The sequence below is a fragment of the Thalassophryne amazonica genome, chromosome 21 (assembly GCF_902500255.1).
Source record: "Thalassophryne amazonica chromosome 21, fThaAma1.1, whole genome shotgun sequence".
Taxonomy (NCBI): Eukaryota; Metazoa; Chordata; class Actinopteri; order Batrachoidiformes; family Batrachoididae; genus Thalassophryne; species Thalassophryne amazonica.
Genome location: NC_047123.1, coordinates 18,520,162 through 18,547,395, shown reverse-complemented (window position 1 = coordinate 18,547,395; position 27,234 = coordinate 18,520,162). Strand labels below are relative to the sequence as shown.

General features: G+C 41.4%; 1 protein-coding gene across 1 annotated transcript in view; it reads right to left on the bottom strand.

The window, feature by feature from the left end:
* Nucleotides 1–2,198: 2,198 nt before the first annotated feature.
* The window catches only part of mpp5b (membrane protein, palmitoylated 5b (MAGUK p55 subfamily member 5)), a 39,793-nt gene continuing 14,757 nt past the window's right edge, over nt 2,199–27,234 (bottom strand). The window contains exons 4-14 of the mRNA XM_034162136.1: nt 26,365–26,442; nt 22,216–22,338; nt 21,420–21,581; nt 10,169–10,246; nt 9,914–10,097; nt 8,523–8,591; nt 8,348–8,416; nt 7,610–7,771; nt 3,845–4,047; nt 3,151–3,261; nt 2,199–3,053 (exon numbers count right to left, since the gene is read on the bottom strand). Coding sequence (XP_034018027.1) covers nt 2,877–3,053; nt 3,151–3,261; nt 3,845–4,047; nt 7,610–7,771; nt 8,348–8,416; nt 8,523–8,591; nt 9,914–10,097; nt 10,169–10,246; nt 21,420–21,581; nt 22,216–22,338; nt 26,365–26,442 — 1,416 coding nt within the window. The 3' untranslated portion in view covers nt 2,199–2,876. The remainder of the gene's footprint in view (nt 3,054–3,150; nt 3,262–3,844; nt 4,048–7,609; nt 7,772–8,347; nt 8,417–8,522; nt 8,592–9,913; nt 10,098–10,168; nt 10,247–21,419; nt 21,582–22,215; nt 22,339–26,364; nt 26,443–27,234) is intronic.

The window sequence follows — 27,234 nt, the reverse complement described above, 5'->3', positions numbered from 1 at the left end:
ACAGTGCTCATGTCACTTCCTGTATGTCAAAGTATACGTGTACCAAGTCTGTCCCATTTCCAAGGTGCTGTTTGGACAAGAGAGGGACACACACACACACAGTTGTCTCTTAGTATATATTTATACTGTAATGAGCATTAGCTTAACAGATGCAGAAATGTATAACTATTGTTTGCTGCCATCTAGTGTTGAGGTTTCAAATCACAATGGGCACAGCTAACTAAAAAGTTAGCTTTGCTAACTGCTAATCTAACAGAAAAGTTAATGGTGATAATGCTAACCACTAAGAGAAAAAAAAAAATGTATGAATTTAGCTTTGGCTTACATTTTTTGGCTCTAAAACCCTGAAAAAAGACTAAGAGCTGAAATTTCAATCTAAACTCTTACCTTACTCTGGAGTTTTGCTGGTGCCTTCGTGGGACATCTTGTGGCACCAGTGGTCTGAAGAACCTTACATATTAACATTACCTTACATACTTCAGATGTTCTTGTTATGTGGACTTTTATGTTTAACTCGGTTCAACAAAAAATAACCATTTATGAATTACAGGCATTTTTATACACAGTTCCTAGATCAACTAATTTGACAAAGTAGGGGTGTAACGATACACTAGCTCCATGATACGATACATAAATACATCACATTTCACACTAATTATGTAGAAAGTAATCTGAGGTGACAGTTTAACTTGAAACAAATTATGTACTCTGAAGTATAAATTGTAATCCTTGATGTTACCCATTTCCTATTAATAGGAAATGAGCAATAAAAACAAGGATTTTTTGCCTGTGGTCCCGAATAAACACAAGATGTCCAATGATTTGTCCTGTCTACTCTTCCAAATTCATCCAGATCAGTGATTCTCCTGAACACATCGTGGATCAACTATGATCCATTACAACTACTTTTCTTTGTAGAATTTATAAATCATGACTCTTCTCTCAGATCATTATTTCCTCCATGCAGGAGCTGACTTTTCATGGTGTCACTACACACTTAAAAAAAAACACTGATTTGATACAGGTTCCCCGATATGATTATCACAATTTACAATGTATTGTTACACCCGTTACACCACTAGGAGAAAATCAATGTGAGGATTACTGTTCATACAAATCATCACTTTTATAACCAGTTGTCATTACAGAAGTCAGGAGACGGACATGTCGCTAAATTATGACAATTTATATTAAACAGAAAAAAATAAGCTAATTCCACCCCAAGATGCCCTTTAACCCTAATTCTGTGCACAGTAACTTTGTAAACACGAAAAAGATAATACTGCTTGGGCCTGTGAACGGGAACTTTCTATTGAAAAAGATGCTCAGATTTATTCTTGACAGCAGCACTGTCCTGTGCAACATCTGCACAATCAAACACTTCTAAACCGCTGGAGATTTGAATGCCTGAAATATCATCTCAAAGTACTTAGCAACAAGCTAAAAGTCAAGGATTAGAATAACGACGCTCGATCAGGCACACTTCACAAATCTGTTCTGCTCGCAGCTTTAAATCCCTTTTTGATTTGGACATTCTCCTGTGAATTTATGCTTCTAATATTGGTGAGCTATCCATATAACTGCAGGGTTTCTTTTTTGTATGTTTTAATCATTTTTAATGCTGTTATTATATTAAATATGATTCATTGGCTACCTGGGGTATTTTATTTTGAAAACTAACCAAACTGATGATGCTGGCTTCCTGTTGGGCTCGATCTGCCTTACAACAGCTCGCCTTTCATATCAAAAATTTATATGCGTGTTTAAGTTGGGTCAATTAATGCCAAAGCATGTAATTAATTACATTTTTTTTTCAATCACCCGAAAGCTGTATACAAAATATACCTTGGGCTTTATTTACATCAGTCAGCAGGAGGAAATTCTCAAAAAATGAAGGAGACAAGTGAGGGAAGCCACCAAAATACACATTGCAACTCTGAAGGTATTATAGGCTTTTGTGGATGTGATTGGAGAAACAGTTGCATCACAAGCAATACAGCTATGAATCACTGATGGAGAAGTTCTGTCTGCCAAACTCTCCTCTCATTTGCTATGGAGTGCAGCAGAGCAGGACTTTAGCACAGGAACTAGAGCAAATCTAGGGCGAGAGTATCAATTCCACTCTGGCACACTTAAGCTATAATTTCACTTTTTTTTTTTTAACCCATTTTGCCCCACTGGCAACAATTGTTGCCGAAGTGTATCTCTGTCATTTTCTACTCACAATAAAAAATTAAAAAAAAATCTCAAAGGTACTAATGCAACTTTTCCCACTTATTAAAAAAAAAAAAAATCTGGGTCATAAACGGGTTAAGTTGCGACATTTTCAGTGACTTGGAAATAACTTTTTAAAGGAAATTCAGCTGTTAAAGTGATGATATGTGTGAAAAATAATACATTTTGTCTGCCCACTTACTCATGGACTCTGAAAATTGCCACAATATAAAAATTATAACACTTGAACTACTTTCTGACCCGTGAAAGGTAAATAATTTATGCACAATGTGGGTCTTTAATAACAGTGACAGCTGAGTGCATCATTTTGTTTGTACTGTACATCACACACAAAATATTAACAATACAAGTGGTTTCCTTTTGTCTACAAAATATATGTATTCACAATTATAAATAACTATTAAGAACATGACAAATATTTACACATCTGATCAACGGTTTTGCATAAAACTGAGAGAAGGTTCATAAAACGGGGTAAAAATACCTGCAAAGACAAAAACCAAGAAAAACAAATGGAGACCTGAGTCTGTCTAATGAGTGTCAATGATCACGTCGTCTACAGACAAGGAGAATGTGCAAGTTTAAAGAAACAAACAAACAGTGAGGCGTTACCGCTGTCCAAACGGGAGACCCTCTGCGCTCTAACACAGCCAGGACGTGGGAACCCACTGTGGTTCTGTGTGCAGCTTTTCAATCAGCCTCCGCAGTTCGTGGAAAGCTGCGTCCGGATCCGCGTTCACGACGGTCGCGTCAAAGAAGTGGCCAAAATTTTGCTCCATCTCGCGGGCCTTTTCGATAATGTCTTTCAGCTCCTCGGGCTGTGCACGGAAAGCACGACAGTCAAGAAAAAGTGGCAAATTTATACAACAACCACCCCCCAAACTGTTCTATTTACGAAAGCGACAAATCTGCTACCTTTGGCGTTTTCCCCTCAATGGCCAGCAGGGTGCGCAGTCTTTCCTGAGAAGGAGGAGCGATGAAGATGATGTAAGGCTTCAGTTTAGAGGACCTTAACACCCGCAGCGACTGAAGAAACAACACAAAAAGAAGCATTCAGATGTTTCATCTCACCCCTCGTTTGTGGGCAAATTCTGAAAATACAGCAGCAGCCACGGAAAATTATAACGGCGATGATCACAACAAATCACAAAAGGAGGGAGCAAAGTTAGTAAATACTTATTTACGAGGCTGACTGGTGACGACAATTCATAACTATGTCAAAATGATGACATTACCATCAATATAAAGTTTATTTTCTAATTTATCCTTCTAGCTCTTCTGGTTTCAGCATCACAGGATAAAAAAAATGGTTTTGGTTTTATTATTTCATGTCGTATGACGTCATTTGGTGATGTCACCATGACATCACAAAACAAATCAGCTGAGAAAAAAAAAATGGTTGACACACCATTCCATGATCTTTATTGACCTTGACCTTTGACCTCATAACACCACCATGCTGAGATCTTATCATGAATAATTCACACATGTAATATGGTCAAAATTGGCCGAGTGATTCCTGAGATAAATAAGTTAAATTTCAAATTACATTCTCCCAAATCAAACACGGTAAACATCTGTAGTAAGACAGAAATAGAACATCTCTCACTCTGTTGTGCAGACACAGCAAACAGATGCGCCCAGCGTTGATGACGTGCCGGACAGAATCGGTGCTGGTGCCGTACAAATTCTTCTCATATTCCCCTGATTCGATAAACTTCCCTGCAGCCAGGTCGGCCTCAAAGGAAGATCGGGTCACAAAGTAGTAGTCCCGCCCATTCTTCTCATGTATCCTTGGATTCCTGGTAGTATCTAAGAGTTGGACAAATGACAGGTTTTTGACACACACACAAAAAAAAAAAAGCTGTAGCCAACATTGACACATACACAATATGATAAATTTAAGCACAAGTGATTCCCACAAACAGCTTCCTTCTGGCTATATTTGGCACAGTGCTCCCGAACAGGCACACAAAAAAATAAATAAATAAAAAATCATTTTTGTCGAGAAAACAACAGTGCTCAGAAGCCTGAGCCCCACCTGCACTTGTCTCAGACGTGGTGGCAACATCTTCAAAAACGCACAAATTTATATGAACTTTCTCAAGGTGCAGTGTACTGTGCTGAGCAGAACAACCATCTCTGCCCACGACACACATGAACCGTGCTGAAGTGCTGCTGGAAATTTCCTCACCACTTGACCTCCAAATTAGAGAAATTATGAAAAATGCTTCATTTAACTTGGGTAAAATTCCAACAATTAGTGACGCAGCCTGATTTTCTTCTAAGGCTACTTATTTTTGGAGTTGTTCTAGTATTTACAGAAAGTGTGCAATAATTATCCATCCATCCATCGTCTTCTGCTTTATCCAGAGTCGGGTCGCGGGGGCAGCAAACACAATTAGGCAGGTGCATAAATTTGTGTACCCTTGTCATTTTATTGATTTGAATACATTTAGCACTAATTATTGGAACACAAAATTGGTTTGGTAAGCTCATTAACCCTTGACCTCCGTACACAGGTGAATCCAATCACGAGAAAGGGTATTTAAGGTGGCCATTTGCAACTATTTCTCCTCTTTGCATCTCTTCTAATGAGTTGCAACATGGGAGCCTCTAAACAACTCTCAAATTACCTGAAAACAAGGATTGTTCAACATCATGGTTTAGGGGAAGGATACAAAAAGCCATCTCAGAGATTTCAGCTGTCAGTTTCCACTGTGAGGAACATAATGAGGAAATGGAAGACCACAGGCACAGTACTAGTTAAGGCCCGAAGTGGCAGGCCAAGAAATATCTCAGATAAGCTGAAGCAAAGGATGGTGAGAACAGTCATAGTCAACCCACAGACCTGCTCCAAAGACCTACAACATGATCTTGCTGCAGATAGCGTCTCTGCATCGTTCAACTATACAGGGCACTTTGCACAAGGAGACGCTGGATGACAGAGTAATGCAGAGGAAGCCTTTTCTGCATACACGCCACAAACGGAGTCACTTGAGGTATGCTAAAGCACATTTGGACAAGCCAGCTTCATTTTGGAATAAGGTGCTGTGGACTGATGAAACTGAGTTATTTGGACATAACAAGGGGCGGTATGCATGGCTGAAAAAGAACACAGCATTCCAAGAAAAACACTTGCTACCTACAGTAAAATTTGGAGGTGGTTCCATCATGCTGTGGGGCTGTGTGGCCAGTGCAGGTACTGGGAATTTTGATAAAGTTGAGGGTCACATGGATTCCAGTCAATATCAGCAGATTCTTGAGAACAATGTTCAAGAATCAGTGACAAAGTTAAAGTTGCGCCGGGGCTGGATCTTTCAACAAGACAACGACCCTAAACACTGCTCAAAATCTACTAAGGCATTCATACAGAGGAACAAGTACAACGTTCTGGAATGGCCACCTCAGTCCCCAGACCTGAATATTATTGAAAATATGTGGTGTGATTTTAAGCGGGCTGTCCATGCTCGGAAACCAACAAACCTGAGATATATTGTAAAGAAGAATGGTCCAAAATATCTTCAACAGGAATCCAGACTCTCATTGGAAGCTATCGGAAATGTTTAGAGGCTGTTATTTCTGCAAAAAGAGGATCTACTAAATACAGATGCATTTTTTTCCTGTTGGGGTGCCCAGATTTATGCACCTACCTAATTTTGTTTAAAGAATTATTGCACACTTTCTGTAAATCCTATAAACTTCACTTCACTGTTTGTCTGCTATATGACATATATATATATAAAACTGAAATTGCTGATCCAAACAACCAATGATTTATAAAGAAAAATCATGGAGATCATCAGGGGTGCCCAAACGTTTACATGCAACTGTGTATAGTTTGTGTTAATGATGATGACATTACTGCTTGTTCCTACATATCTACAGGAGTTGCACTAGGAGTTGTGACCTCTAATTTGAAATATCAGTGTGCTATATTATTTGAACAGTAGATGTCAGTAGTCTCTAATGAGCTTGTAAATTATGCTTTTAAGTAATTTAGCCTTAATTTGTAATAATAAAGGTTATTGTCAACTCCTCCCTACCTGTATTACTATTCTCTAAGTTGGAGAAACCAGAGGATTCAAAGAGGCTGAGCTTTGTTTTGAAACACTGCCAGGATCCTTAATCAGCTCAAGAAGATCCTGTGTTCCTAACACCAATCTGTCACAATCACTCATTTCTACCTCCATGGTCTGACGAGGTCTATACCTCCTGGAGAGAGAAAGGACTGATTTCTATCCAACACCTTTACATAGATAGACAGTTTGCATCATTTGAATCACTGATGGAGAAGTTCAGTCTTCCACACTCTCCTTTCGTTCGCTATCTACTGGTTAGGCATTACATTCAATCCAAAATATCCAACTTTGAGACCCTCAAAAGGGAGCACATCTTTTTGGATATTGTGCAGAATTCCCCAGATTCTAGGTGTCTAGTGTCCATGTTTGTGAATGTTTTTGATGAGGGTGAACCAGCCTCCAGTATTAAAATTAAAGAGACCTGGTCTAAAGAGCTGGGTATCGACATATCGAATCAAATCAATTTTATATATATATTTTTTTTCATTTTTCATCTAGCATGAGCTGTCCATCAGACAGCCAGGAGACAACTTTCACATGTCTAATGGCACATTTTACAGGCCGTGAATCATTATTTTATTTTAATTACCATGCAAGTACAAGCATGTAACTTCATGACAAATGGTAATGCTTAAATTTTTTGTTTTTCTGATCTTTTATGTGTCTGTTGTGACTGTGCTTTTTATGCGTCAAAAGTTGCAGTTCTTCAAATGGCCACTTGAGGCTGGCTCAAAAAGAGTCAATCCCCCATAGAACCCCATGTTAAAATGTCCAACTTTACAGCAGAATTGGGGGGGGGGAGGGGTTGAGATTTTTGCCTCTACAGCTGCATATAACTGAACTGAGTTCACCCAATGAGTCATTTGTTTGTGTGATACACTCATTGGATTGGAATCAGTCTAGCGGAAACAGTAGGATAAATTTTATGTAGATTAGATTAGACAGAATTTTATTAATCCCTTGGGAAGACTCCCTCATGGAAACTGATGTTCTAGCAGCACACAGGGTAAGAAGCACACAGAGTATTAAAAGTAGAAGTAGAAAACAATTATCAAAATGTAAATACAAATATAAATACCAGAAATGCTTGCTATTGGCTCACTGGCTACTAAAGTTCCTCTCCTTCCCGTCCCCCATCTCCCTGTTACTCCTCCTCCCCGCGAGTGAGGAATTGTACAGTCTGATGCCCGAACACAGCATAAGAAGCCACAGCGCAACATGTCAGCGTTTAAAAACGTCTTGGTGTTACTGCTGAGTATTTAACACCGGCGTGTCTCCTTGCTTGGACCTACGTGGAACAGCAACAGCAAACTTTTCTGGTTCAATGGAGACAAGTCGTCTATGCAGATCATCGTGGCCGCTGTTTGTGGGACCAACCAAAGCAATGGGGCGTTTATGGTGGGAAGGCTGATGATACAGGGACATCTCCTCGTAGGTCAGGATGTCCTCATCCTCTGAAAGATAGAAGACGGATTAATTTCCTGTGTAACATATTTCTATTCAGCAACTCCAACACTTAACATATCTGTAAATTAATAAGTAAAGTGAGTGGATCCACAACATTTCCATCAGTAACTATCACATATTCAGCTCTGACATCTCAGGTTCTGATACATGCAAGCGATGTCCTGTGAAGTTCTTATTTTGGGACACGTTAACGTCTTTTGACATAACTTACAGCTATTAATTGGCGTGTTTGTTTAAACAGGACAGTGGGACATGTCTGGAGCGTGTTCTCACAGGCTCTTTCAAGACAGACAAATTCCAGTGAGGTCTCGGGTCCTTCGAGCCATTCAGACTCCTGCTGGACACCTGTTGGTGTCTCATCTGATCATGTCTCCGGAGTCTAATCTGTTCTCTGACGCGTCACGTCTGGACAACCTGCATCTACGGCAACGAGATGCCTCACCTCCAGCTAGCGTGTGGCGTTAATGCTGACATTGTTTTGACACTTTGCCACCTGCTGGTGATGATGGGGCACAGCGCATGCTTCATGTTTGGAAATTGTGTCGTGGCTATGAGATCCTCACCGAGGCTGTTCAAATTCAACGCGTTCTTCTTCCTCTGTTTTTTGCTCTTCTTTACGTACCAAAGCTTCCCTGGAGCAACAAGACATCACAAGTTTTATTTCACTTTATCACAACAATTTGGAGCTTTAGTTTGATGTCTTGTCACACTGTTTGTGTTCCAGCTGTCTCCTCTTACCCTGCTGCTCCCGACTCCTCTCAGTCACCGTTTTCTTTAAGAACTCTCTGTGCTGCTGGAAGCTTTTCCCTGAGAAAAAGGAAATCAAAACAATCACAATGCAAACTATCCAATCCTTCCAATCCTTAGTCTACTCCTAGTGGATCATCCCATCCCAAAATACATTTTTGTCCAAATCCAGATCATTCTCAACAACCAAAGTACACTTGTGGGTTTACAATTATGGGATGCTGATCGCTGAGATGAGAGCCTGATCCCACATCACTGATCCTGTTTACTGCACTCTGATCACCCATCTTTAATCATGTTCCTGATCTTTGATACTGATTGCTGTCCTTTGATTCTGATCAATCATCTTCACTAACTGTCCTAATCTGTCATCCTGACATCTGCCCTTTGATCCTGATTACTTGCCTTTAATCAAGTTCCCAGTTTTGGTCCCAACAGTTGTCCTTTGATCCTGATTACTTACCTTTTTTCATGTTCCTGAGCTGTAATCCTGATTGTGGTCCTCTACTTATTACTAATCTTTGATCTGGACCTCACAACTTTAGTCACGTTCCTGGTGTTTGATTCCAATTGCTGCCCTTGGATCCTAACAACTACTGTTTGATTATAATCACTTTTCTTTAATCATGGCCCCAATCTCTGAAGCAGACTGCCTTTCGATCCTGATCACTAATCTTCACTCATCTTTAATCGTGTTCATGATCGTTGATCCTGACTGCAGTCCTTTGAGGTGGCCTTTGATTGAGACCTGTGCCAAAATTTCTTGGTCATTGACCCACCTCTCCACCAAGTGTCAATTTTTTCCTAGTCCTGCTCACAAACAGACAAACACACACACACGGGTAAAAACATTTTCAATTTCAATTTCATTTCATTTATATAGTGTTTATTTATAGTGCGTTTCATTTATATATGGTGTGTGGTTTTAAATCAGTTTATCTCCTTGTTGATTTCAGGCATTTTACACACCTTTTATAGGATAGCAAGTGGTAGCGCAATGGTAACGTTTCTGGCTGGCAATAAGAGCTTTTGTAAATTACAGGTTTGAATCCCGTGGGTGGCATGTATTTTTATTTTTTTCCACAGCAGCTGTGCGATCTGGTTCCACATGCTCCAGCTGCTCGCACTGTGTTCCCACTGTGACAGTTTTGTCACAGTGGGAACACAGTTTCTCTGTACATTTGGAAAACATACAGAGAAACAAAAACAGATGGGTTGGAGCTCAGAGAAAACACACATAATTGTCAGCTGTGGTTTAATCTCTGCTACATGCCGACTCTGTGTCATTTCCTGATTGATCACCCGAGGCCAGGATAAGTCCCCCACTGGGCGAGTCCTTGCAGTTATACTTGTCTTAACTGTTATTTATCACCAATCCTTACCTGGAACGAGCCCCGCGAATGGCTGATTGTCTTCGTCTCCATCCCTGTAGGCTTGCCACCAGTTGGGGTCATCTTGGCTGATGATGTGGAGAATGTCTCCCTTCCGGAAGGACAGGCCCAGCTCCCGACACGGCACAAAGGGGTCATCAGAGGGATCATAGTCAAAGCAAGCTCGCACGTGCATCTGAAGACAAATATCAGCACATCATGGGTGTGAACACAGGCATTTTGGCAGACGTGTAAGTAGAGACTTACCACAGTCTGTCTGTGTGGAGCAGGTTTGACCTGACAACTGGGGATGAGGAGGAAGGTCAGCGTTCCCTGCATGTGTTGCTGACAAATAACATGAAAACAATATATTAAACTTGACCAAGAGTTAATTTCTAAACAAAGCAATAATCTCATAATTTGATACAGATGTACATTCCTATACCGTACAGCAGGTGACAACTCAGCATGTGATGTGGTCCTTTTCATACACTCAATCACTAATTTATTAATGATCCATCACTAATTTGCAATACAAACAAATCCCTTTGGTATCCCACTCACATTTTATACCAGCTGTTTTCTTATGGTTTTACTTTTCCTGTTCTGCTGTATATTTCATGTTGTATTACGTGATGTAGTGAGCAAGGAAAACTAGAAGGGTGGAAGTGAGAGTCGGGACTTTGAATGTTGGCAGTATGACTGATAAAGGGAGTGAGCTGACTGGCATGATTTAGGGGAGAAAAGTAGACATATTGTGTTTGCAAGAGACCAAGTGGAAGGAAAGTAAGAGCAGGAGCATTGGTGGTGGGTTCAAGTTGTTGTATCATGGTGTGGATAGGAAGAGAAATGGTGTTAGAGTCACTTTAAAGGAAGAATATGTCAAGAGTGTTGGAAGTTAAGTGAGTGTCTGACAGGGTGATGAGTGTGAAGTTGGAAATTGAAGGGGTGATGATGAATATCATCAGTGCATATACCCCACAGGTAGGTTTTGAGACAAAGGGGAAAGATTTCTGGAGTGAGTTAGATGAGGTGGTGAACAGTGGACCCAAGCATGAAAAAGTGGTGATAGGAGCAGACTTCAATGGGCATGTTGACAAAGGGAAGAGAGGTGATGAGGAAGTAATGGCCATCATATGGTATCAAGAACAGGAATGTGGAAGCGCAGATGGTAGTTGATTTTGCAAAAAGAATGGAAATGGCTGTGGTGAATATCTACTTTAAGAAAAGAGAGGAGCCTAGGGTGACATATACTCAACAAAAATATAAACGCAACACTTTTGGTTTTGCTCCCCTTTTGTATGAGATGAACTCAAAGATCTAAAACTTTTTCCAAATACACAATATCACCATTTCCCTCAAATATTGTTCACAAACCAGTCTAAATCTGTGATAGTGAGCACTTCTCTTTTGCTGAGATAATCCATCCCACCTCACAGGTGTGCCATATCAAGATGCTGATTAGACACCATGATTAGTGCACAGGTGTGCCTTAGACTGCCCACAATAAAAGGCCACTCTGAAAGGTGCAGTTTTATCACACAGCACAATGCCACAGATGTCGCAAGATTTGAGGGAGCGTGCAATTGGCATGCTGACAGCAGGAATGTCAACCAGAGCTGTTGCTCGTGTATTGAATGTTCATTTCTCTACCATAAGCCGTCTCCAAAGGCGTTTCAGAGAATTTGGCAGTACATCCAACCAGCCTCACAACCGCAGACCACGTGTAACCACACCAGCCCAGGACCTCCACATCCAGCATGTTCACCTCCAAGATCGTCTGAGACCAGCCATACATCGAAGAACATCACCTCATGTTGCAGCAGGATAATGCACGGCCCCATGTTGCAAGGATCTGTACACAATTCTTGGAAGCTGAAAATGTCCCAGTTCTTGCATGGCCGGCATACTCCCCGGACATGTCACCCATTGAGCATGTTTGGGATGCTCTGGACCGGCGTATACGACAGCGTGTACCAGTTCCTGCCAATATCCAGCAACTTCACACAGCCATTGAAGAGGAGAGGACCAACATTCCACAGGCCACAATTGACAACCTGATCAACTCTATGCGAAGGAGATGTGTTGCACTGCATGAGGCAAATGGTGGTCACACCAGATACTGACTGGTATCCCCCCCAATAAAACAAAACTGCACCTTTTAGAGTGGCCTTTTATTGTGGGCAGTCTAAAGCACACCTGTGCACTAATCATGGTGTCTAATCAGCATCTTGATATGGCACACCTGTGAGGTGGGATGGATTATCTCAGCAAAGGAGAAGTGCTCACTATCACAGATTTAGACTGGTTTGTGAACAATATTTGAGGGAAATGGTGATATTGTGTATTTGGAAAAAGTTTTAGATCTTTGAGTTCATCTCATACAAAATGGGAGCAAAACCAAAAGTGTTGCGTTTATATTTTTGTTGAGTGTATAAGAGTGGAGGAAGGTGCACACAGGTGGACTACATTCTCTGTAGGAGATGCAAGCTAAAAGAAATTAGAGACTGTAAGGTGGCGGCAGGGGAGAGTGTAGGCAGACCGCACAGGATGGTGGTTTGTAGGATGACTTTAGAAGTAAAGAAGAAGAAGAGGAGAGTGAAAGCTCAACAAAGGATCAGATGGTGGAAGCTGAAGGAGGAAGACTGTTGTGTGAAATTCAGTGATCAGGTGAGAGAGGCACTGGATGGAGGGGAAGCAGTTTTGGACAACTGGAACAGTACTGCAGATGTGGTGAGGGAGACAGCTAGGACAGTACTGTGTGTGTGACATCTGGACAGTGGAATGAAGATATTCAGAAAAGCATAAGGAGAAAAAAGTTGGTGAAAAAGAATCAGGATAGTCGGAGTGATGAAGACAGACAGGAGTACAAGGAGATAGGGGATATGGTGAAAACAGAAGTGGTAAAAGCTAAGGAAAAGGCATATAGCGAGCTGTAAATGAACTTGAACATGAAGGAAGGAGAAAAGGACTTACAGCAGGTTAGGGTGGTAAAGGATAAAAGGATACAGATGGTAAAGTGCTGACAAGTGAGGAGAGTGTGTTGAGAAGGTGGAGAGAATATTCTGAGGAGCTCATGAATAAAGAACACGAGGGAGAGAAAAGGCTGAATGATGTGGAGAGAGTAAATCAGGAAGTACAAGAGATTAGTAAGGATGAAGTAAAGGCAGCTATTAAGATGATGAAGAGTGGAAAGGCAGTCGGTCCAGATCGACATTCCAGTGGAGGCATGGAAATGTTTAGGAGAGATGGCAGTGGAGTTTCAAACCAGATTGTTTAATAAAATCTTTGAAATTGAGAGCATGCCTGAGGAGTGAAGATAAAGTGTGTTGGTTTGTATTTTTAAGAATAAAGGTGATGTGCAGAGCTCCAGTAATTACAGAGACATTAAGATGAATGAAGTTATGGGGAAAAGTAGTAGAAGTTAGGCTTAGAAAACTGAAGAAGATCTGTGAGCAGCAATATCGTTTCATGCCGAGTAAGAGCACTACAGATGCAATGTTTGCTCTGAGAGTACTAATGGAGAAGTGTAGAGAAGGCATTGTGTGTTTGTGGATTTAGAATTTAGAGAATGACAGGGTGGCAAGAGAAGAGTTGTGGTATTGTATGGGGAAGCCTGGAGTAGCAGAGAAGTATGTCAGGGTAGTGCATGTACAAGAATAGTGTGACAGAGGTGAGATGCGCAGTAGGAATGACAGATTCATTCAAGATTAAGGTGGGATTACACCAAGGATCAGCTCTGAGTCCTTTCTTGCTTGCAATGATGATGGACAGCTTGACTGATGAGATCAGACAGGAGTCTCCATGGACTGTTGCAGATGACATTGTGATCTGCAGTGAGAGTAGAAAGCAGGTTGAGTCTAGCTGAGAAATGTGAATATTTGCTCTGGAGAGCAGAGGAATGAAAGTCAGTAGTAGCAAGACTGAGTACGTGTGTGTGAATGAGAGGGAGTCCAGTGGAATAGTGCAGTTACAAGGAGTAGAAGTGGTGAAAGTAGATGAGTTTAAATACTTGGGATCAGCTGTCCAAAGTAATGGCGAGTGTGGTAGAGAGGTGAAGAAGAGAATGCAGGCAGGGTGGAGTGGGTGAACAAAGGTGACAGGAGTGATCTGTGACCATCAATCAATCAATCAATTTTATTTATATAGCACCAAATCACAACAAACAGTTGCCCCAAGGCGCTTTATATTGTAAGGCAAGGCCATACAATAATTACGTAAAAACCCCAACGGTCAAAATGACCCCCTGTGAGCAAGCACTTGGCGACAGTGGGAAGGAAAAACTCCCTTTTAACAAGAAGAAACCTCCAGCAGAACCAGGCTCAGGGAGGGGCAGTCTTCTGCTGGGACTGGTTGGGGCTGAGGGAGAGAACCAGGAAAAAGACATGCTGTGGAGGGGAGCAGAGATCAATCACTAATGATTAAATGCAGAGTGGTGCATACAGAGCAAAAGGAGAAAGAAACACTCAGTGCATCATTGGAACCCCCCAGCAGTCTAAGTCTATAGCAGCATAACTAAGGGATGGTTCAGGGTCACCTGATCCAGCCCTAACTATAAGCTTTAGCAAAAAGGAAAGTTTTAAGCCTAATCTTAAAAGTAGAGAGGGTGTCTGTCTCCCTGATCTGAATTGGGAGCTGGTTCCACAGGAGAGGAGCCTGAAAGCTGAAGGCTCTGCCTCCCATTCTACTCTTACAAACCCTAGGAACTACAAGTAAGCCTGCAGTCTGAGAGCGAAGCGCTCTATTGGGGTGATATGGTACTATGAGGTCCCTAAGATAAGATGGGACCTGACTATTCAAAACCTTATAAGTAAGAAGAAGAATTTTAAATTCTATTCTAGAATTAACAGGAAGCCAGTGAAGAGAGGCCAATATGGGTGAGATATGCTCTCTCCTTCTAGTCCCTGCCAGTACTCTAGCTGCAGCATTTTGAATTAACTGAAGGCTTTTCAGGGAACTTTTAGGACAACCTGATAATAATGAATTACAATAGTCCAGCCTAGAGGAAATAAATGCATGAATTAGTTTTTCAGAGACCTTTCTGATTTTAGAGATATTGCGTAAATGCAAAAAAGCAGTCCTACATATTTGTTTAATATGCGCATTGAATGACATATCCTGATCAAAAATGATTCCAAGATTTCTCATAGTATTACTAGAGGTCAGGGTAATGCCATCCAGAGTAAGGATCTGGTTAGACACCATGTTTCTAAGATTTGTGGGGCCAAGTACAATAACTTCAGTTTTATCTGAGTTTAAAAGCAGGAAATTAGAGGTCATCCATGTCTTTATGTCTGTAAGACAATCCTGCAGTTTAGCTAATTGGTGTGTGTCCTCTGGCTTCATGGATAGATAAAGCTGGGTATCATCTGCATAACAATGAAAATTTAAGCAATGCCGTCTAATAATACTGCCTAAGGGAAGCATGTATAAAGTGAATAAAATTGGTCCTAGCACAGAACCTTGTGGAACTCCATAATTAACCTTAGTCTGTGAAGAAGATTCCCCATTTACATGAACAAATTGTAATCTATTAGATAAATATGAATCAAACCACCGCAGCGCAGTGCCTTTAATACCTATGGCATGCTCTAATCTCTGTAATAAAATTTTATGGTCAACAGTATCAAAAGCAGCACTGAGGTCTAACAGAACAAGCACAGAGATGAGTCCACTGTCTGAGGCCATAAGAAGATCATTTGTAACCTTCACTAATGCTGTTTCTGTACTATGATGAATTCTAAAACCTGACTGAAACTCTTCAAATAGACCAGTCCTCTGCAGATGATCAGTTAGCTGTTTTACAACTACCCTTTCAAGAATTTTTGAGAGAAAAGGAAGGTTGGAGATTGGCCTATAATTAGCTAAGATAGCTGGGTCAAGTGATGGCTTTTTAAGTAATGGTTTAATTACTGCCACCTTAAAAGCCTGTGGTACATAGCCAACTAATAAAGATAGATTGATCATATTTAAGATCGAAGCATTAAATAATGGTAGGGCTTCCTTGAGCAGCCTGGTAGGAATGGGGTCTAATAGACATGTTGATGGTTTGGATGAAGTAACTAATGAAAATAACTCAGACAGAACAATCGGAGAGAAAGAGTCTAACCAAATACAGGCATCACTGAAAGCAGCCAAAGATAATGATACGTCTTTGGGATGGTTATGAGTAATTTTTTCTAATAGTTAAAATTTTATTAGCAAAGAAAGTCATAAAGTCATTACTAGTTAAAGTTAAAGGAATATTCGGCTCAATAGAGCTCTGACTCTGTCAGCCTGGCTACAGTGCTGAAAAGAAACCTGGGGTTGTTCTTATTTTCTTCAATTAGTGATGAGTAGTAAGATGTCCTAGCTTTACGGAGGGCTTTTTTATAGCGCAACAGACTCTTTTTCCAGGCTAAGTGAAGATCTTCTAAATTAGTGAGACGCCATTTCCTCTCCAACTTACGGGTTATCTGCTTTAAGCTACGAGTTTGTGAGTTATACCACGGAGTCAGGCACTTCTGATTTAAAGCTCTCTTTTTTAGAGGAGCTACAGCATGATTAAAGTGGTGGGTGGACTCATTTACTTTTTGAGCAAAGCCAATAGAGTCTAATAATAGATTAAATGCAGTGTTGAGGCTGTCATTCTCAGCATCTGTGTGGATGTTAAAATCGCCCACTATAATTATCTTATCTGAGCTAAGCACTAAGTCAGACAAAAGTTCTGAAAATTCACAGAGAAACTCACAGTAACGACCAGGTGGACGATAGATAATAACAAATAAAACTGTTTTTTGGGACTTCCAATTTGGATGGACAAGACTAAGAGTCAAGCTTTCAAATGAATTAAAGGTCTGTCTGGGTTTTTGATTAATTAATAAGCTGGAATGGAAGATTGCTGCTAATCCTCCGCCCCGGCCCGTGCTACGAGCATTCTGACAGTTAGTGTGACTCGGGGGTGTTGACTCATTTAAACTAACATATTCATCCTGCTGTAACCAGGTTTCTGTAAAGCAGAATAAATCAATATGTTGATCAATTATTATATCATTTACCAACAGGGACTTAGAAGAGAGAGACCTAATGTTTAATAGACCACATTTAACTGTTTTAGTCTGTGGTGCAGTTGAAGGTGCTATATTATTTTTTCTTTTTGAATTTTTATGCTTAAATAGATTTTTGCTGGTTATTGGTAGTCTGGGAGCAGGCACCATCTCTACGGGGATGGGGTAATGAGGGGATGGCAGGGGGAGAGAAGCTGCAGAGAGGTGTGTAAGACTACAACTCTGCTTCCTGGTCCCAACCCTGGATAGTCACGGTTTGGAGGATTTAAGAAAATTGGCCAGATTTCTAGAAATGAGAGCTGCTCCATCCAAAGTGGGATGGATGCCGTCTCTCCTAACAAGACCAGGTTTTCCCCAGAAGCTTTGCCAATTATCTATGAAGCCCACCTCATTTTTTGGACACCACTCAGACAGCCAGCAATTCAAGGAGAACATGCGGCTAAACATGTCACTCCCGGTCTGATTGGGGAGGGGCCCAGAGAAAACTACAGAGTCCGACATTGTTTTTGCAAAGTTACACACCGATTTAATGTTAATTTTAGTGACCTCCGATTGGCGTAACCGGGTGTCATTACTGCCGACGTGAATTACAATCTTACCAAATTTACGCTTAGCCTTAGCCAGCAGTTTCAAATTTCCTTCAATGTCGCCTGCTCTGGCCCCCGGAAGACAATTGACTATGGTTGCTGGTGTCGCTAACTTCACATTTCGCAAAACAGAGTCGCCAATAACCAGAGTTTGATCCTCGGCGGGTGTGTCGTCGAGTGGGGAAAAACGGTTAGAGATGTGAACGGGTTGGCGGTGTACACGGGGCTTCTGTTTAGAACTACGCTTCCTCCTCACAGTCACCCAGTCAGCCTGCTTTCCCGGCTGCTCGGGATCTGCCAGGGGGTAACTAACGGCGGCTAAGCTACCTTGGTCCGCACCGACTACAGGGGCCTGGCTAGCTGTGGAATTTTCCACGGTGCGGAGCCGAGTCTCCAATTCGCCCAGTCTGGCCTCCAAAGCTACGAATAAGCTACACTTATTACAAGTACCGTTACTGCTAAAGGAGGCCGAGGAATAACTAAACATTTCACACCCAGAGCAGAAAAGTGCGGGAGAGACAGGAGAAGCCGCCATGCTAAATCGGCTAAGAGCTAGTAGCTACGCTAAGCTAGCAGATTCCTAAAAACACGCAAAGTGAATAATGTGTAAATAATTTAGAGGTGATTCAGCAGAAGGAGTGCTTTAGTTAAGGCACGTAAAGATTACACTGGGAAACAAATCGTAATCTAGATAACTAGATCAATCTAACTGCGCAGATTAAACAGCTAACAGATACAGAAAAACACCGCTGTGCTCCGGAACAGGAAGTGATACAATACCGCAGTGAGAGCCAACCACCAGTAGAGGCAATTCCTCAGAATTGAGTGATTTAAGCTGCGAGTTTGTGAGTTATACCACAGAGTCAGGCACTTCTGATTTAAAGCTCTCTTTTTCAGAGGAGCTACAGCATCCAAAGTTGTCTTCAATGAGGATGTAAAACTACTGACGAGATACTCTATCTCACTTACAGAGTTTAGGTAGCTACCCTGCACTGTGTTGATATATGGCATTATATACATTACATAAAGAAGGAATCATATCCTTAAACCTAGTTACAGTGCTTTCTGAAAGACTTCTAGTGTAATGAAACTTATTCCCCACTGCTGGGTAGTCCATCAGAGTAAATGTAAATGTTATTAAGAAATGATCAGACAATCAATCAATCAATCAATTTTTTTTATATAGCGCCAAATCACAACAAACAGTTGCCCCAAGGCGCTTCATATTGTAAGGCAAGGCCATACAATAATTATGTAAAACCCCAACGGTCAAAACGACCCCCTGTGAGCAAGCACTTGGCTACAGTGGGAAGGAAAAACTCCCTTTTAACAGGAAGAAACCTCCAGCAGAACCAGGCTCAGGGAGGGGCAGTCTTCTGCTGGGACTGGTTGGGGCTGAGGGAGAGAACCAGGAAAAAGACATGCTGTGGAGGGGAGCAGAGATCGATCACTAATGATTAAATGCAGAGTGGTGCATACAGAGCAAAAAGAAAAAGAAACAGTGCATCATGGGAACCCCCCAGCAGTCTACGTCTATAGCAGCATAACTAAGGGATGGTTCAGGGTCACCTGATCCAGCCCTAACTATAAGCTTTAGCAAAAAGGAAAGTTTTAAGCCAGAAGGGAGTTTTCAGGGAATACTGTTAAGTCTTCAATTTCCATACCATAAGTCAGAACAAGATCTAAGATATGATTAAAGTGGTGGGTGGACTCATTTACATTTTGAGCAAAGCCAATTGAGTCTAATAATAGATTAAATGCAGTGCTGAGGCTGTCATTCTCAGCATCTGTGTGGATGTTAAAATCGCCCACTATAATTATCTTATCTGAGCTAAGCACTAAGTCAGACAAAAGGTCTGAAAATTCACAGAGAAACTCACAGTAACGACCAGGTGGACGATAGATAATCAAAGAATATCTGCAACAGTAAAGGGGAAAGTTTACAAGACAGTAGTGAGACCAGCTGTTGTAGAGCTTAGAGACAGTGGCAATAACAAAAAACAGGAGGCAGAGGTGGAGGTGGTAGAGCTGAAGATGCTGTGATTCTCTTTGGGAGAGACGAGGATGGACAGGATGAGGAATGAACATATCAGAGGGACAGCTCAGGTGGGATGGTTTGGAGACAAAGTTAGAGAGGTGAGACTGAGATGGTTTAGACATGTGCAGAGGAGAGACCCAGGGTATATAGGGAGAAGGTGGTTGGTGTGACAGGACAGGACAGCCACAACACCCTCCCTTCCATCTGGATGCGCCCCTAGTTTGCAGTCTCTGAGCAGGAACAGTCACGAATTTGTGTATTTATGTGTAAAGTGTGACCTGATTGAGAGGTCAGAAGGTTTTATGAGCACATTTTATGCTACGTAGTCCTCAGAAATAGATTTTAGGCACATTTTGTGGGGGAAAAAAAAAAGCATTACTGTTTGTTCTTAACGTATCACGGGTCTGCAGCTGTGTGTTAGTTTAACCACAGCAAGGACACTCACAGAGACACTCAAAGCAGAATTTGAAAGAAAAGAACAGTGTAAAAATGTGTTTGGAAAACTTTGCGTCAGTCATCAGTGCTCTGTGATACACTCGAACACGCCGCCCCTTCCCCCCTCTTGCAGAGAGGACACAGACAAACAGACACAGGACTCACTACCGGGAGACAAAAAAACAAACAAAACAAAAACAGAGATGTTATTGTAAAAATTGATTTTTGAATGCAGTAAATGTTACATCTTGTGTCCAGCCTTGATTTTTCATCAGGACGGTGTCAGCGTGAAATATGCCTTTTGGCAACCCAATTGATGGATATCCACTGTAGAGACAGAGAACTTTAATCCCTGTACAAGAGACAGAGGCAAAGCGACCAGCTGCCATCCTTTCTCAATCACAGTGGCTGTATTTTGAGGCAAGAAACAAGTGGTTGATATGTCGTTAGCCAGGTGTGGCCAAAATGGACTGAAGTTAATTTTATGCAACTGCTGAGTGATGCGACACGGTGACTACGAATCTGTGCAAAGGTAGCATGACGGCAGCATGACATAGGTTGGTTGGTTCTTGGTTATACAGTAAAACTCACCTAAACCGTCATTGTATAAACTGGACAAAAGCAAAAGTCCCAAAGCTTTTATCATTTTACATGTAATAAACACCATATATACACACCAGATATTGTCTAACGGATTTTCACTCGTATTGGACAAAATGTCCCACCCCATCGCAATGTATTTAATTAAAAACCCCTCGCATGTACCGGACAGAGCAGTCTGGACGTATCCAGCCCCAACAGAGATATAAAGGAAGTTCAGCACTGACACTCACTGACTGGAGGAAAGTGGGACCGTATTTGCATGATTAAAAGACTGGGTGTTCATTTTTTCAAACAGTGCTCAGACTTGGCGCCTATATGAGGCAGACCTTTATTCAAGGCGATTGTTGACAAAATACTGCTTGCACTGTAATATGATGTTAAGTTTCACACATATCTCTGGGTACGGAGAACCAAAGACAACCGCTTTAGATCACAGCCCTCTGCGTGGCTGCGAACCCTCTCTGGCGCCTGACGTGCACCTGCTAAACGACAGAGACCGCAATGGCTGTCACTTGTCGCTTTTACGTTTTCACTCCTTCCTCTCCCGTCATATTTTAAAAGTTTTTGCACTCCATCCTCTGATTAAATTTCAATCAAATATGTTTGAAGGAAACATGTCCGCAAACATGACCAACTTTGAACGCGGAGTCTAAAAACTACAAAGACGCCTAAATGACCTGTAATTCATGAAGACAACCAATTCTAATTGGGAAATACTGAGCTATTTTTCATGAATGACTAAATCAAATGTTCCACAAACTGTAACTCTGACTGTTATCACGTACCTCTTAACACTTAATGATTCTTACCAGTAAATCATGGACTTCATTGATGTGTTTTCCCCGAATTGGAATTCCGTTGATCTCCACGATCTCGTCTCCCTCGCTTAGGAGGCCGCTCCGCTCCGCCATCCCGCCTTTCACCACACGACTCACGATCACGCTGTCTATGTCATTACGTACTGTTGCACCCTGGTGTGCACACATACACAGTTCATATAGTTGACATATATGACCTTGTGACATGGGACAGACTGTATAATTGACATGTCGCATAAAATACAACACGCCAGAGGTGAAACCACAACAATCTCCAGAAATGATGTTATTACATCATGAACTCAGACTACTGACAGACACTTTGCTGCTCAGTGGGGCTGTCGGTTAACCGATGTGAATCAGAAATCAATTTTAAAGTAACAAAAACGATGTCATTGTTACAAAGACCCCCAAATTGATCTAATGTACTCAATTTTAGCATCATGCATTGGTTGAGGAAAGCCGTTTTGCTGCTATTTTAGTGTCTTCAAACTGTCAAAAGTTTAAAGGTTGGCATGAGACTTGAGATTGGTCACAGGAACACTTGAGAGGTTAAAAACAATATCAACAGGTCCAATAGTAGATTTCTTAACATTGTCAAGACTTCAGTGCGAGTCAAAACTTCACACATTATCGAGAAATGCCGGCTTCTCAGAATGCAAAAGATGGAGAACCATGCCTTAGTGTTCCTGGCTCAGGCTCAAAACTTCTCAATAACCCCTCATATCATCCAATAGACATGCATCAGAGAAAAACAAAAACAAACAAACAAACAAAGGTGGAATACCAGTGGAGTATCACGAGCTTTCTCCAGCCGCACCAGTTTAACCGTCTCGCCGAGGTAATGGGTCACATTTACCGCCTCTGCCATTTCCTGCACTGCCACATTGTCATGAGCCTGCATGAGTGCCTGTCATGAACAAACAAAAAACATATGTAAACTGACGAAAGAATAGAAACAGACCGGCAAGCATTATGCAGCAGGCAGCATGAGGCAAAGATCTGCCCACATTTTTATCCCTAATGCATTGATGATTTGCACGGTCAAGAAAGGATAAATTATGCAGCAGTGCAGCTTCTGCTACCTTGTGCACGGTTTACTGCACATTATTATCTGCACTGGCAGGCGTAATATGATTAGAACAGTCAAGTAATACCAAACATATTTCCAGATCGCTTGCTGAAACACTTGCAACTGTCATCAAATATCCAACCTCAGCTCAATCAGTAAACACACCTCAGAAGATACATAAATAACAACAATATAATCAGTTCAATTAATAAGCGTCACTCCACGTGACTATCCTCCAGTGGAGTGGACCTGACAGAACAGAGGCTGGGTGTAACGCTGGCATACACACAATCCATCTTAATCTCTGGCTGCGCTTAGAAGTGAGTATCTGCCACCATCAATCAAACCCGTCTGACTTTCCTGCTTGTGAAGAAACAAGAGTCCAGGAAAACTCCGAAGCAAGAAATGTGGAAGGACTGGTTCTCACCTGTCCACATATGTAGACTTCACCATGTACCTGACCCTGCAAATGGTGGGTGAAAGGTTGTTTCTTGTACACGCCACAGAGTGAGTGATCAGAGATAATCCACTCCCGCTCAGCAGGTCACAGCCGCTGGTAACACACATCCAACTCAGCGGAGGGACTGGTGGCCCAACTGAGGATTGGTACTTGACACAATCATCAATTCTCGACCGATCCCAACACTCCCAGGTCAAGACTGTCAACCTTAATATTGCACTACTACAGTAAATTAAATCTGAGGTGCTACTGTACTGAAGACAATCATACAGAATTCACAGAACGTCTGCGGTGGCAAAAAAAAAATTACTCCAACTGGGACTGACAACATTATTATGCGCAGTCTTGTTATTATGACATTATTATGTGCAGTCTTGTCTGAACCCTGAGTGATATTGCGGGATTTGACCACTTATGGGGACCTCCGCTCCCGTTGTGCAATATATACACACAGCATAACACACGGGAAAACGGTGGACTGCTTTGCTTGCGGCAGCAGTCACCGAAGCAGTCGCGAGAAGTGTTTTTTGTTTTTCGGTTCATAGTGGAGAAGATGAGGCAGATGGGAGACGTTGTGTTGGTAAGTGTTAGCCTACACAGCTAACCAGAGTAACTACGTTCTCTCACCTGCAAAACCGCCTCGGCATGTTCGTGTTTCGAGTCATAAACAAACCACAACACATGTCCACTTTCCACCATATCGTCACTTTTTCTTTGCATTTTCACTTTGTTTGCGTGTAATTTGCCCAAAAACTCGAAGAAAATGCTGTGTTTTTGTCCCTGAAAGTAGAGAAATTACACCATTTTTTACCCCTTTGGCACTTGTCCTCAAATGAGACTGCGCTGCCCAATTCCAACGATCTGTAAACGCACCGTCTAACCTTCTTCTAATGCATTCACTCACCCCGATCTCCCTCTTTTCTAATTTAAACTGTGAGCCGTCAGTCGTGTAAGATCAGTTTCTGCCAAGTGTGTCTTCACGTCATCATGTCTGCCAACATCCTCGGAACTAACTAACTACCAGTTTGTACGACTGCGGCGTGGAATGTGGTTGTAGCTTCTCAATTTACCGTCTAAACGCCAGCGTAGAAGTTTGATGATAAATAATCCGTAAGTATATGGTTCATCTGTGGCAAGAAATGGAACATTTTGTGTCAATTCAAACAAGTCGGTGATTAAGCAGATTTTCCCTGCAGGCAGCAGCAAACAAAAAATCCAACAAAATGAAACCAACAAAGGGAAAGTTTATCCTCCAAACCGATAAAAACGCAAAATACTGTGACAAAGGCATGTTTAAAATGAACTCTTCACAAACCCCAAAACCAACATATGGAATTTAGTCATAAAAACATTAGTAAAGAATAATCCTCAATGTACATGTTGGCAATAAAATTTCAAAATTGTACTTTTTTGTGTCTTGAGGTGCTTTTTTGAGCGTAACAGCGATTACCTCCCAACATGAGGTCTGTTGCCGTCATAAAACGCAGTACTTATATTTTTTATGACACTGAGTTGTGATTTAACCCTCAAGTGCCCAAGCTATTTTAATGATCAAATCAAATCAATTTTATTTATATAGCGCCAAATCACAACAAACAGTTGCCCCAAGGCGCTTTATATTGTAAGGCAAAAGCCATACAATAATTACAGAAAAACCCCAACGGTCAAAACGACCCCCTGTGAGCAAGCACTTGGTGACAGTGGGAAGGAAAAACTCCCTTTTAACAGGAAGAAACCTCCAGCAGAACCAGGCTCAGGGAGGGGCAGTCTTCTGCTGGGACTGGTTGGGGCTGAGGGGAGAGAATCAGGAAAAAGACATACTGTGGAGGGGAGCAGAGATCAATCACTAATGATTAAATGCAGAGTGGTGCATACAGAGCAAAAAGAGAAAGAAACACTCAGTGCATCATTGGAACCCCCCAGCAGTCTAAGTCTATAGCAGCATAACTAAGGGATGGTTCAGGGTCACCTGATCCAGCCCTAACTATAAGCTTTAGCAAAAAGGAAAGTTTTAAGCCTAATCTTAAAAGTAGAGAGGGTGTCTGTCTCCCTGATCTGAATTGGGAGCTGGTTCCACAGGAGAGGAGCCTGAAAGCTGAAGGCTCTGCCTCCCATTCTACTCTTAAAAACCCTAGGAACTACAAGTAAGCCTGCAGTCTGAGAGCGAAGCGCTCTATTGGGGTAATATGGTTTTATGAGGTCCCCAAGATAAGATGGGACCTGATTATTCAAAACCTTATAAGTAAGAAGAAGAATTTTAAATTCTATTCCAGAATTAACAGGAAGCCAATGAAGAGAGGCCAATATGGGTGAAATATGCTCTCTCCTTCTAGTCCCCATCAGTACTCTAGCTGCAGCATTTTGAATTAACAGAAGGCTTTTCAGGGAACTTTTAGGACAACCTGATAATAATGAATTACAACAGTCCAGCCTAGAGGAAATAAATGCATGAATTAGTTTTTCAGCATCACTCTGAGACAAGACCTTTCTAATTTTAGAGATATTGCGCAAATGCAAAAAAGCAGTCCTACATATTTGCTTAATATGCACATTGAAGGACATATCCTGATCAAAAATGACTCCAAGATTTCTCACAGTATTACTAGAGGTCAGGGTAATGCCATCCAGAGTAAGGATCTGGTTAGACACCATGTTTCAGCGATTAATATGATAGGATAATTATAGCATCAAATATAGAAGAATTGGTGACAATACTTTAACACAAATCTCAATGAAGCCATCAGTCATCCTTTGTGACAATCATGAGCTATTTTCATCCTCACTCTGGGCATCAAGAATCAGTCTCATTGTGCAGCTGTAAATCTTGCTATTCTAGGTCTGTTGGCCAGGCTTCCTTGCAAAACAGTAAAATATAACGATTAGAGTTGGCAAATTACAATACCATCTGAAGCTATAATGTTGAAAATCTCATAGATCTTCCCAGGGTGTCATAAGTGACCCAGCACAAGTTTGGATTGTACTTGTCCCACACATCGGCTGAGCCTTGCAAAATTCTATGAACAAATGCAGGACAAATAGACTGACAAATTCATGGTGGGAAACTTTTTAGCGATTCAAATTAGAAAAATGGTGCACAAAAATACATGCATAAGTGACCCCACTCGGTCGCTTGAGGGTTAAGAAAGCCACAGTGTGGATTATTTAGTAACGGGGCTTCTGTTGGAACCAGTGTTGGTACAATCAGACCAGAGTGAGAGAGATGCCAAACCAAAAAGATATTGAATCTCTTCAAGTACAAATGTAAACGATACCACACTTCACTCCAATCTGTTCTTCCAGTGTAGGTATCACACTTACAACATTTCAGCGACTACTCAAAACCATTAAACCAACAAGGTGCTGGGTGGGATTCAGTGTGAGATTATGGTGATGTCACAGCTGACCTGGAGATGAGGACTGGTGAGAAGAACCCTGAGTTCCAAACCCTCCTGCTGCTGGCTCGACTGCAGCATCTTCTGCACCTGAACGGAAACACCATAAATAGTGACTTTATAAAAATGAGCTGGTTACAGTTTAATTTGTCTCTACCATACAGCACTGGCTTTATTAACTATACCTGGTGGAACGTTACCCCACATCTGGCAGTTGGTGACTCACCCCGCTGTATTCTTGGGACTACTCACAGCAGGCATTTGTTCTTCATTTTTTAGCAAAAATAAGATTGTATTACAACCCCTGGCAAAAATTATGGAATCACTGGCCTCGGAGGATGCTCATTCAGATGTTTAATTTTGTAGAAAAAAAGCAGATCACAAACATGACACAAAACTAAAGTCATTTCAAATGGCAACTTTCTGGCTTTAAGAAACACTATAAGAAATCAGGAAAAAAAAAATTGTGGCAGTCAGTAACGGTTACTTTTTTAGACCAAGCAGAGGGAAAAAATATGGAATCACTGAATTCTGAGGAATAAATTATGGAATCATGAAAAACAAAAGAATGCTCCAACACATCACTAGTATTTTGTTGCACCACCTCTGGCTTTTATAACAGCTTGCAGTCTCTGAGGCATGGACTTAATGAGTGACAAACAGTGCTCTTCATCAATCTGGCTCCAAATTTCTCTGATTGCTGTTGCCAGATCAGCTTTGCAGGTTGGAGCCTTGTCATGGACCATTTTCTTCAACTTCCACCAAAGATTTTCAACTGGATTAAGATCCGGACTATTTGCAGGCAATGACATTGACCCTATGTGTCTTTTTGCAAGGAATGTTTTCATAGTTTTTGCTCTATGGCAAGATGCACTATCATCT